The sequence below is a fragment of the Diuraphis noxia genome, unplaced genomic scaffold (assembly GCF_037042655.1).
Source record: "Diuraphis noxia isolate RWA-SAM2 unplaced genomic scaffold, SU_Dnox_SAM2 contig0003, whole genome shotgun sequence".
NCBI lineage: Eukaryota > Metazoa > Arthropoda > Insecta > Hemiptera > Aphididae > Diuraphis > Diuraphis noxia.
Window position 1 is genome coordinate 25,400,854 of NW_028301713.1, and position 12,453 is coordinate 25,413,306.

General features: G+C 27.6%; 1 protein-coding gene across 13 annotated transcripts in view; it reads right to left on the reverse strand.

The window, feature by feature from the left end:
• LOC107167647 (coiled-coil domain-containing protein AGAP005037) overlaps positions 1-12,453 on the reverse strand; it is a 224,868-nt gene that overhangs the window by 20,359 nt on the left and 192,056 nt on the right. For 6 of the 13 annotated variants that reach the window (XR_016190798.1, XM_089222520.1, XM_089222521.1 and 3 more), the window contains 6 exons: positions 12,020-12,130; positions 9,023-9,123; positions 7,786-7,836; positions 7,315-7,362; positions 5,938-6,027; positions 3,540-3,602 (listed from right to left, as the gene is read on the reverse strand). Coding sequence is in view for 12 of the 13 variants with exons in the window: in XM_089222520.1 (XP_089078646.1) it covers positions 3,540-3,602; positions 5,938-6,027; positions 7,315-7,362; positions 7,786-7,836; positions 9,023-9,123; positions 12,020-12,130 (464 nt within the window). In the remaining variant the exon portion in view is untranslated. The remainder of the gene's footprint in view (positions 1-3,539; positions 3,603-5,937; positions 6,028-7,314; positions 7,363-7,785; positions 7,837-9,022; positions 9,124-12,019; positions 12,131-12,453) is intronic. The other 7 variants (XM_089222524.1, XM_089222527.1, XM_089222523.1 and 4 more) reach the window with 7 other exon arrangements.

The window sequence follows — 12,453 nt, forward strand, 5'->3', positions numbered from 1 at the left end:
CGGCTCCATACACAATAGCAAACGTTGTCTTGGCATTATTTAATTTTTTTTTTTAGGGAACAGTCGACAGATATTTTAGATAAGATTTTGACAAGAAATTGTTTCTACGAGGCACACTTATAAATATGAATTATAACAACACAGTTTAATATTTCCTTAAATATCGCGGAACATGCGATCAAAATATACAATTAAAACGACATAGGTAAACTGATGAGTGTTGTTAACTCATCAGTATGCAGGGTCAGAGTGTATAGATTTAGCGAACTCGAGTTATTGTTGTGAATTTTGATGAAAAAACAAAGGTATAGTAATAACTAACAGTTGATAATAAATCGATAAAAAACACGACAAAATTACAAGAAAGACTTTGTACCCATGATGATAGTCAACGAAGAGGGAAAATAAAATTGTATTTTTGTGTACTGATTGAAGCGAAAATATAATATCATATTATGATCAATATTGGAGGAAGAAAGTAAATACTATCTATCACAAACATGTCGAAAAATCTCGAAATATAATGTAAAAATTCTCAAAACTAAAAAATGTTCTTTTAGTGTGCGGCCAAAGTAATTATTAGAGCAGTAATATTTAGATATAATATTATTGTTGTTTACTACAAAAAAATAATAGGACAATACTTGTTTATTTAAAGCGAAACAATAGTAAAAACAATGAAAAACATATCAAAGAGCTTTACAGAAAATAAACAAAGAAATGGGACGTGAAATGATATAATGCTAGATAATATCAGAAACCGAGATTTCTGATGTATATACCTAAATACGAGTTAATCTGTTGGTCATAAACAGGGCTAAAACTTATATGCAACAGCATGTTTTTTTTCGCGACTTCTGATTATTAATTTTGTAAGTAATGTCCACGAATCACCTCATAATGAGATAAATATTCGTATTTTTATTTTGCATGTTTTTGCATATTTTGGATAAAATGCATATTATTGCGTATGTTGAATAAAATAAATATTATTGCATATTTAGATTATAAGAATGCGAAAATGTTTTATAGAATATTTCGTAAAACTTGGTTTTTTGTCAAACTTACATTTTATTTTTATAAACACAATTCTATGATACAATCACTGCCCTGCTACCAAGAATTGCAGTAACTCCAAAAAGTGAAATGTTGAGAAATCGTGTTTAAAGGTTTTTTTAATTTTTGACCCAGAAGTTATTACGTTTCAATGATTTTTTCTATAAATCATTTTTAATAGATGTAATGAATAAATGAATAAATAAATAATGAAAAACAAGTTATTTGTTGATATATTTTTTTGTACTTTATTCATTTTTTGTATGTTTTTTTACCACTTTTAAACATATTATAGGAGTTACTGCATTTTTACTTAGGAAATAACCCACATTAAATTTACAAAATGCAGTAAATCCATTCCTATGATTCTTAAAATTATATTATGTGCACTCTGCAGCAGCCTTCTACTGAAACACTAAGTTAAACTAAAACATAAAGTTGATTAAGTTCATAATCTTTTCCCAATAGATAAAAAGCCTATTAATTATATTTATACAATTAATTAATCACCCAAGTACAAGAAATATAAATACTAAAATATCATAATTATACCTAACAAAAGTATATTATTGATTGATTTGTAAATTTATTAGATAAAAACACTAATTAGCAATAAAACATTTTAAAACATAATTTCTTTATTTTCTGATTTATGTAAATAATAATAATATTAACATTAATAACAACAAAAGTAGTGATTAGATACTGACTTGTATCAAGATATAAAGGTAGATTAACAAAATATTGTTATACATAGGTTAGTGGATATAATAAAAAAACTAATAACAATAAAAATACTAAATAGTGACTAGATACTGACTTGTATCAATATAGAAAGATAGGTAGATTAATATAAATATAAAATATTGTTTTAACAGGATAGTGACTAGATACTGACTTGTATCGAGATCCATAAGTTAGTTAATAATAATATTATAATCACATTTGTTGTTACTTGTTAGATTAGGAATAATCAATCTTATCTAATAAAATACAATATTATTATGAAGTATAACCATGGTTAGAACTTAGAATTATCTAAATTCAAAGATCCTGAAGCCTATGTTATGTAAAAAAGTTATTTTATGGAGTTATTACGACAAAGATAGAAGCCATTTGAACACACAATATTACTAAGGCAATATACAGTAAGAGCATGTAAAACTTCTAGAAATCCGATTCCTAAGAAATTATGCAGTAAATCCATGGACTTGCTGCTTTTGTTCTTAGTATATGGCGTTACTGCATTTTTGCTTAGTATTTTACCTGAATTCCAGAATATCTTTGAAATAATAATCGATTTTTAAGGAGTTTATAGTGGTTTTTACTGCATTTTACCTTAGTAAAAAAAGACGCGGGATAGTTTAATTAATAAGAATATTATATAACCTCTCTTTTCACAATTTTGGAGTTACTGCAATTCTTGGTAGCAGGGCAGAATAGGTATGCGATAAAAGATTGAAATGTTTGACGGAAAAAGATAAACACAGTTAATAAACGTATATAAGTCAATATAAAATACAAGATTATACAGATCGTAGCATGTAACACACGTAATGAGTGTGAATTAAAAATTTCATTTCTAAATTTTTGTATTTCTCATTTACATTATATAACAACCGTGACGCCAATCACTGATGTAATTCAATAATTAATATATTTTTTTGTAACTATATTTTTGAGTTTATTTTATAAACATTTATATGCATATTTTTCATTTTTTTATTGCATACAAATCCTAGCCCTGGTCATAAAGAAATGGACTTACAACGTGATACATGCGAGAAAAGTAAACACTTTGAGACGAAAATTTCGTACAGTAGTGGTCGGAGGAACGTTTTCAGCGAAAAATGAAAAATCATAAAAGTATGATACCTAGGTAAAGAATAAAGGTATACTATTGTGTGAATGTCTCGGATATTGGGTTTCTATTTGCATCGTTATTCATAAACAATTTCATAGGTACTACAATACTACATCGATGAAATTGAAATATTACAGTTATTAGTCGACAAATTTTGTGGAAAATTAATAAGCCACGAGGAGTTCAGAAAACGATATTTTTATAAACTAACAAACCGCGCGTGTTCAAGAATAGAAAATAAAAAAATGCGTTGAATGAAAATCTAAGCTTTTGTACTCAAAAAATGCAGACCGAAATAAAAGCTCACATAATAATAGTAATAATAGCAATAATAATAGACATATTATATTTGTAAAATAAAAATGAGTGCGGCCATTCAGAGTCCACAAAAGAGCGACGATTTTTCCCCGAGGTGAAATGCCTGAATAATTTAATAATTTATTGTGCAAGTTATAATAATTTCAGATAACTGAAACTGTGTGTGTGTATGTGTGTGTGTGAATAATTCAATGTACGTAATATATGTATGCACAGCGCAATGAACGAAATGTCCAGTTAATTGATTTTCATTTCCCGTAACATGTGAACAAATGTGTAATTTTTTTTTTTAAATGTTTACCTTGAGACGCTGTTCTAGGTAATGTAGACGATTTAATTGCCGGTTTCGCAGGTTTCGTGTCCGCTATAAGGTAAGCAACGGAATACAGCAACAATATAACACAAAACAATATTATATAGTTCACACACTGTGCTTTCGTTATTATTTAATGATTATAATGATAATAATATAACAGTAGTATCTATACTGCAGTTATTATGAATATTAAAAAAAAAAATTATCCTAATTTATTATAATTTGCTAATATAATATAATGTATGTATATAATGTGTTACCGGTAATGTGATTGACTAGGTTTTAGTTCAGTAATTATTTGTGTGATATTCGGAAATATTATCAATTTCAGAATAATTAATATAGAAAATGTCGGCAATTTAACGTCTTAAGTTGACAAAACATAGGATATCTGCGGTTAAAATAAAATATCAATAATTGTTTCATGAATGAAACGGTCGTGTATATAATGTCAAGAGTATAAATCAGTGAGAGTGATATAATTATTACGAATTACACAAAAATAATTACCACCAAAATTATAGGACTCATCTTATTATTGTTCATGATCTACACAATATGCAGCTATTCTACTGTTCTACGCTCGTTAAATAATTTAATTTTAATATTAGATAGTCACACATACATAAACAAATAACAATGAAATAGGAGCAGTGTTAGGTGATGATTTATGATAATATTATTAATATAGTTTGCCGATGAAATTAAACTAAACATGAAATAGGTATGTATCATGGTATATTCTGGTCAGCTAACTTAGTATATAACAAACACGCATTTAACGATTTTGAGTGCAATGCACTCAAATGTCGTTCTACCGATATCGATAAGATATTATGCTCAATTATGTGTGTGATTTGTTCCAATTTCAATTGTAAGATCGCTGTCACTCGATAATTTACCCCCCTTTTTTTTACTGAACATTTAAGAAAAGATTTTCAGATGAAAATTTTTGCTCATAAATTTATCGTTTCTATTATTTACAGCTTAGAATAAATATTTTCAATTTTATTATAGCGATATGAGAAATTAGTATTCGTTGTCATTAGCTAATCGGTTATATGAGGTAAAAGCATGGATTAAATCGTCGCGTTTATGGTTTTAAATAAAAAAATTATATCTTAAAACAAATATGAAAGTTGAATATATGTAATAAAATATACGCAATATACGTATATGCTTAATATGCTATAGCGTAATATGCTTATATACGCAAACCTTACTTAACCGATTCTGTGAACATCTCAAAAATCGTTGTTGGAGATATCAGGAAAAATCCCGTCTATTATAAATAACGAATTTAATACAAACTTTCAATCACATAATATTATAGTTGGTATTTTCAAAGGGCAACAAAGTGCACAGAATCACAACCAAAAAATATTTTGATTTTTACATAACAATAAAGAAAAAATAATATTTAAATAATAAATTGGTACTAAACGATTAAATTAGAAACACGTCATAAGTCATTATTCTGTCAACCATGACATTATCGGAGTCCATCTCGAGTTAACAATAATATTGTCTATAGTCATAATAATATTATTATTAGCTGACTGTTCAGCAAATGAATGACTGTTGGAAATATATTTAATTTTAAATTTTAAACGGACAAAACGAATTCTGATTTCAAATTCTGGATATAATTAGTCGTTGTTTTACCGTGTTGTTATTATACAGGTTCCTACATATTATACTCCGGTCGTAACGCAGTTGTCTATCTAATATGCCTAAACATCTCGACGAAAAGTGTATAAATATTCAGTGCTGCAGGTGGATTGTTCGTTTTATTTTTATTGCAATATACTTATTATTAAAGTGTAGGTACATGACTTGGATTTCGTCCGTCATCATTCATCATCATTAACATACCCATATCTACCTAATATAATATTAAATTCCTCGCGATCAATTCATAATTATGATCATTATTTGGTATACACAAAAATTATGAACACGCACAGTTATTTAACACGTGTAATATTACCATTATACCAGATAGACATTCATATTACCGGTAACACGCATATATTATATATTTTATGGTTAAGATTTAATTAATATTACATTTACATACATATTTGTATGTTATATATTATAATACTCGTGTATGTGTATGTGTGCACACGAGTATTCGTCTCTATGGTATGTCTGTCAGAAATAAAGCTTATAAATATATATAATATATACATGGTTAATTAAAAAGATCTAACACAAGTCAACCATGACGCTCGTGATTTCAGCGTAAAACTCTATCAGATCTTTCCAATGTACCCCCTGTATAATATATTATAATAAGCAATATTATATATTTGCGAGGGGAAATGGTCTTGAACGTGTACCGCGTGTGATCGAAGAAAAATTTAAATTATTGACCTACCTGAACTCTGTGGCGAATGTTGTTTTGGCGAGTTCATGTCCGGTGGCTCGTCGCTGAACGATACGGATTTCTCAAACGAAACCGATTTGTCTGCAACGTTAATAAAGTACATCCAACGTATTAGTCGTTATATCATACAACATCTATTGCTATAAAGTTATATATAGGTAATAGTAATAATAATCAAAACAACAATCATAATAACAATATAATATCAATAATATTTCGTTATAAAACTTTAAACTATATTAATATATATATTATGAAATGTCAATAAGCGCAACAAAAATATAATATTTTATATAATTCATAACGATTATCATTTTACATCATCGCAAATTTGGCAAAGCAATTAATATCATATCAAATCGGTTTATGCGCGAACTCTCAGCTCAAAGAATAGTATAATATGCTATAATATACATAATAATATATAACGTATAGGTATTAGTTTGTTTATTAGAAGCACGCTATACTTTTGATGGTTAGGAGACACGACGGAGAGTCGTCAAGAGTATAATCTCCTACTGAAATTTAAAAAAAGAAAAAAGAAACTATATAAGTTTATCAAGTAGTTCAAACAATATATATTATTATAACATACAAGCTTTTAAAATATCGTTCGACCTAAAAATAAACTAATTCACTTTGTAGTTATTCGCAAAAACCAAGAAAACCTTGGAAAGCCGTAAAATATCACCTTACCTTTTGAGTGTTGCACGTCGGATTTTCAACGCACGAGATTCAAATTGAATTAGTAAATGGGTGCGGGACGGGTGAGAGAGGTGATAAAATATTTACACAAACCAAAGACATTTGATATAGAGTGCAGGAAAGCAAAATATATATACACAATATTATAAGCCAGCCGAAAGGCTGCCCAATACGCAGAGTGAAAATTTTTAAATACAACACAAATACTATCTAAGTTTAGTAGGTATATATACGTCTAAAAAAACAAAAAAATAGTCTACTATAATATATATATATATATACCTACTTATGCATTAGCGTTCTTTTCATCATATAGGCGTGTGCTAGGCCGCGAAGGTGTGGCTTATGTAGGACTATGGTCACACCTGAGGATGGTAATTTTTCTAATCAGGTACCCCAAGTATTTAGATAAAAAGAGTCAATAATTAACTTTTTAAGAAAATCAGAATTTTTATTATCAATTTTGTCATAAATATTGTCGTGACTAGCGCTATCACGTCTTGTATGTAGCCTTTATATATATTTTAAAGAGGGGGGGAGTTGTAAGGGGTGGTCCAAAAACATAAAAGCCACACCTGAAATAGGAGACTGCGCACACCTATAGATTTATATTACCATAATAATATATTTAATGTATAAGAATAAAAATAGTGTATAGCTAACCTCGTCCGAGTTTAGGAGGTTTAGTGTCAGACCGCTTGTATGGTTCCTCTACAAAGCATATATATATATATATACATATATATATCATACAAGGATAAATATATATTCTAAAATATTATCGGTTATAAATTATATTACATAGCATAGACATTAAAATTTTACAAGGTGGCGATGTCTGTTGGGCATCGTTCACTTACATATATAAGAAGTTTTTTATTTTTATCTCGGATAAATGTTGTAATCTTTTTAGAGGTAGCAAAAAAACTAGTTATAATAGTGTAGGTATAGGTAGGTGGGTAGGTAGGTAGGTACAACAAGAGTATAACATTATTAAAATAAGGGGGGGAGGCTTTGGACCAATTATAGAAGCCTTTGGAGAATCTATGTATATTTATAGTAAACCACTACCAGTGTTATAAAGAATTGCAATAATATCGTATATAATAAGGGTTAGAAAATAGACAAACATACCTGCTAGAGACGTGGTGCTTCCGCCGGAGACTTTATCGAACTCATCACTAGCTGAATAGTAATAATGAAAAAAGAGATAAGTGTTAGAAAACGGGTATTAAAACGTCAAAAACCAAGCAAAGTCGTGTCAACAAATTAAATAATATATGTGATTAAGGTATAAGGTAACCTAACCTACATAGTAATAATAATAATAATAATAATAATAATATATTGACTGCAGACAGAAATTAGTAAAAAATGTATAATATACTATCATAAAGATGTATTATAAAAAAAAAATATGATATGAAAAGGTTTGGGGTATAATGGTAGCAATATGGATTGAATATGAGTGCGGATGTATTAATCGTATTTTATATGTACATATTATATACATATTATATACATATTATATACAGCGCGATTCACCGAGCAAGCACTCTACTCATCGCCCTTATATTAAAAATATCCTGGTGTTTTTTGACCGACTTATAAGGACTATATTTTCAAATATTTTGACTTCTGACACCATCATTTCAAGGATTGTCATGATATGAAATATATTATGTTTCAACACAAAACAGACGGTAAAAGCTTCTTAAGAACACATTTTTTTATTATAAATTAGTATTTTGATGATTTTTTTTAAAAATGTTGACGCATGTAAATCGAAATTCATACGAGGATAGTTTCTCAGTGTATTTTAGGTGCCACAGTGTTATGGTTTTTCATTAAGTATAGAATAATACATATTGTTTAAAGTTTAGTCTAGACAAGTCTGAACATAACACTCTTCGTATTACTATTGATATTTGAAAATATTGTCTTTAGGCGTAGGTAAATACGTATTATAAATTAAATACAATTTGAATACATATTTATTATCAAAGGAATAAATGAGGGCATGTGCATGCTTTGTGAATTGCCATGTACACGGGTGAAGTGTGTGTACGTTAACATAAGATAATAATATGTGGTATATAATATGTATTATGTGTAGGACGTAGGTAGACGATTTTAAGAGTGGGTGCTTCAATACCTATATGAAAATAATTGTCTATAGAAAAATGAAATATGTATAATATATATATATATATATATATATATATATATATATATATGTATAAAAAAATGATTAAGTAAAAATTCAGCTAACGGTCGAAAACCAAATATTAAAAACTATATAGGGCGTTCAAATAGTCGGTTTATATAATTTTTATACATTGATATTAGTGTGTACAAATCAAAGATTTACCATTTCTGAACGGTGGTGCCACGACCGGTGCGTGCGTCAAAGCTTTCTGAACTAATCCCGTTAGATTAGCGATCTGTCGCTCCATGTTTTCCACTCGTATCCTGCAAAATCATTAACACCTGATGTATTATATCAAACACGATTTTATTCGGCTATATTTCCAGTCGTGCATAACGGTAAATTATAACAATAAATAATCATAATATTAATTAAAGTATTAAAAAAAGAAATACTAAATAATATTTCGAATCTGAAATGACTAAAAAATAATAAATAATCGTATAAATCATGCGTGACTTGGCTGATGCCTGATGCAGTTGGAATTGTAACTGCAGAGACATGTGCCCCTATATGTTACGAGATCAATAAGCTACCATTAAATATTTAAAAACAATATTCAGAAACCGTTTGAAAATATTTTAAAAATATTTATAATGGGTACTATGTTGAATGTTCTACAAGTTACAATTATTGGTAATTAATAAAAAAAAAAAATTTAAAAAATTACACAAATTAACCTACATAAAAAAGTTTATTTTTTATCCCATGTTTTCAGTCGACGATAGTAAAATATAATAATGGCCCATAAGTAAAAATATTATATTATATAATATAATATTATTATAATATTAAATATTATATTATATTATATTATAAAAAATGTTATAATTTATATGATCGCCTATTACAATATTATGTATGGATAAATATTAAAGATCGTTAGGTTAGGTTAGTAAACTAGTTTGTATAAATATACTTGTTTGAAATCTTACATGATATCAATAATTATTATTGCGGTAAATTTTTTTTTTTTTTAAATATATATAAATATAAAGTGCACAATGCATATAAATAGATTTTAGCATGTTCGACGAGTACAATTTTGATTAACGCACCTACTTGTTCTATGTGATATATAAAATGATTGGATTGTACCGTTATTCGAATGCATTGAAATACATAACTTCTGTCCTTATAACATTGTTATATATATACTATTTTCTGCGAACCACTTAAAGGAAATTTGAGAATTTATAATAATACGAACAATAACGATATAGCTATAGCGAAACGAAAACAGTTCACTTGACGAGAAATCTCAGCGGAGAAATAATATAACTTATATATTATATTCTACTATAGTTATCAGAGTGTGTTGTAATAGTTTAGCATAATATCATTATCATAATAATGTTATAATACAGCCGATGATGTGATTGTTTCAGTTCCGGAGAATTAGTTATTTATTCATATAAAGGCTGTACCTATAGATATCTGTCGAATGAAATAATTTTTGTTCAAATATTTATTTTTTATTTAATACAGAAAACAAAAATTTTCATTTTTATTATTTTTTTTTTTTTCAATAAAGCCAATTTTTAAATAACTTGTGATAGTTAACACGTTTATTTAAATTCAAGTAGCTTAATTTTTGAATATCAATATAGTTTTGTTAATTTCCTGACATGAGTATATTTCTTGTATGCCATATAATTTTAATTTGGTATTTCAACTGGTATCAATTTTATTTTTCATTCGTTAGAACTTGCTGTTACACTCTATATTTAAGCAGAGTGTATCAGAAAAAATTGATAGATTATGCATCATATAACTATCGATGTAAGTATACCCAGTAATTTCAATTATATACATTTTTTTTTTTCAATAAATCAATGTAATCATTAAGAATCGCACGTATAAGATATTTACGGAACAACATGGCATAATATTATTATTATAATTTATTATTAGTTGAGCAGTACGCTGACTAAGGTGTTGGTTTTTTATATCAGCGAGAATTTATTTCGCTCGTCTGATTAGTATAACATCATAATAACAAATATAATTGTATACTAATCATTTTGCCAGTTAGTATGGACTAATTGCACCCAGAGGATTATAGCTATTGCTTTGCGTTATATAACGTATAACGATGAAGAAGTATATTGCGAACAGTGGGACGACATCCCGTCTGATAAAATATATATATACTTACAATATAATATTGTGTATATTTATTATACTCGGGCAGTTTATATATAAATATACATACAATTATTACACCGACTAATGAAACAGTATCGGACAATAATGTGCCATGTAGTAATAATAATAATAATACTAATCATAATAACGACAACAAGAGTCATAATATTATGTTTAGAATTTGAAAAAATAAAAAAATGGAGGAAACCACACTAACAAGTCTATTTACATAGCATATATAGTATATACAATGTAACCAAACTACAAAATAATTATATGTAGATAAATAAAACGCACAAACACACATAATATACAGGTGTTTATAAAAAATATAATATAAAACTGCAAGAAAAAAAGCCAAACGAAAACAACAATACACTATTAATTAACCGTGGGAAAAAACGGTTAATTTTCTAATCGGCTACTGATGCTATGTACAAAACGTTTTATATCGAACGTGAATGCACAAACAACACTATATTATAATATACCTAATATAATTAATAATTGAGGGCTGTAGATTTGATGAATTAAAAATATATACTTAAAATATAAAAAAAAATGAAGTAAAAAACATTTTAAACGCATTAAAATCTTAAAAAATTCAGTATAAACTGTACTGGAATGTTATAATTTAATATATACATAAAAATGTATTGAAAGTAAAATTTTTTTTTTAAGCTAAGATAATATTGATCAAGTGCGGCGTTAAAAAAATGTGAATACCAATTAATTATTAGACGAATATAAAAAAAAATCTTAAAATGTGTGAAAAAAGGTTTAATTGACGGAAATTTTATTATAATAAAACAACAAAAGAATAGTTTCAAAATTGAACTACCTAACTCATAATGGTTTCTTATTTAAACTTCATGTTAAAGAAGTTTATATTTTGCTGTATATTTCTCGGTGCGCTAAAAATAACGCTTTTTTATAAAAAAAAAAACCCATAGCCCTAATATTAATAAATAGTATAATGTTGTACATATGACATCGATGTTGTTGTTGTACCTGGTAGCGTCGTAGGGCACTGTGGGTGGCGTGCCGTACGTCGGTCTTTTGGATATCGACGACGGTTTAGCAGCGTACATGTTAAACGGGTCTTCCATGAGTTCGTTGTCGCTGAGGATAAAATAATCGACGACAGCGGCGTAGGAAGACGGCGGAAAAGTGCACACAACAAAATACGGCAGTGTTAGTATATTATATTAAAATAATAATATGATCAACAAATGTTATGTTATAATAATTTATAATACTCGTATTATATAGTCGAAATAATTATCAAGTGTGCAACATCAATAAAATAATATAATATTATTATGCGTTTATAAAGTGTCAAATATGTATTATTGTTATTATTACGTAGCTCTGTGCACTACGTATATGATACGGGTGATATGCTGTTGATTTAAGAGGATGTCAGCGCACTATTTGTTTTCTCT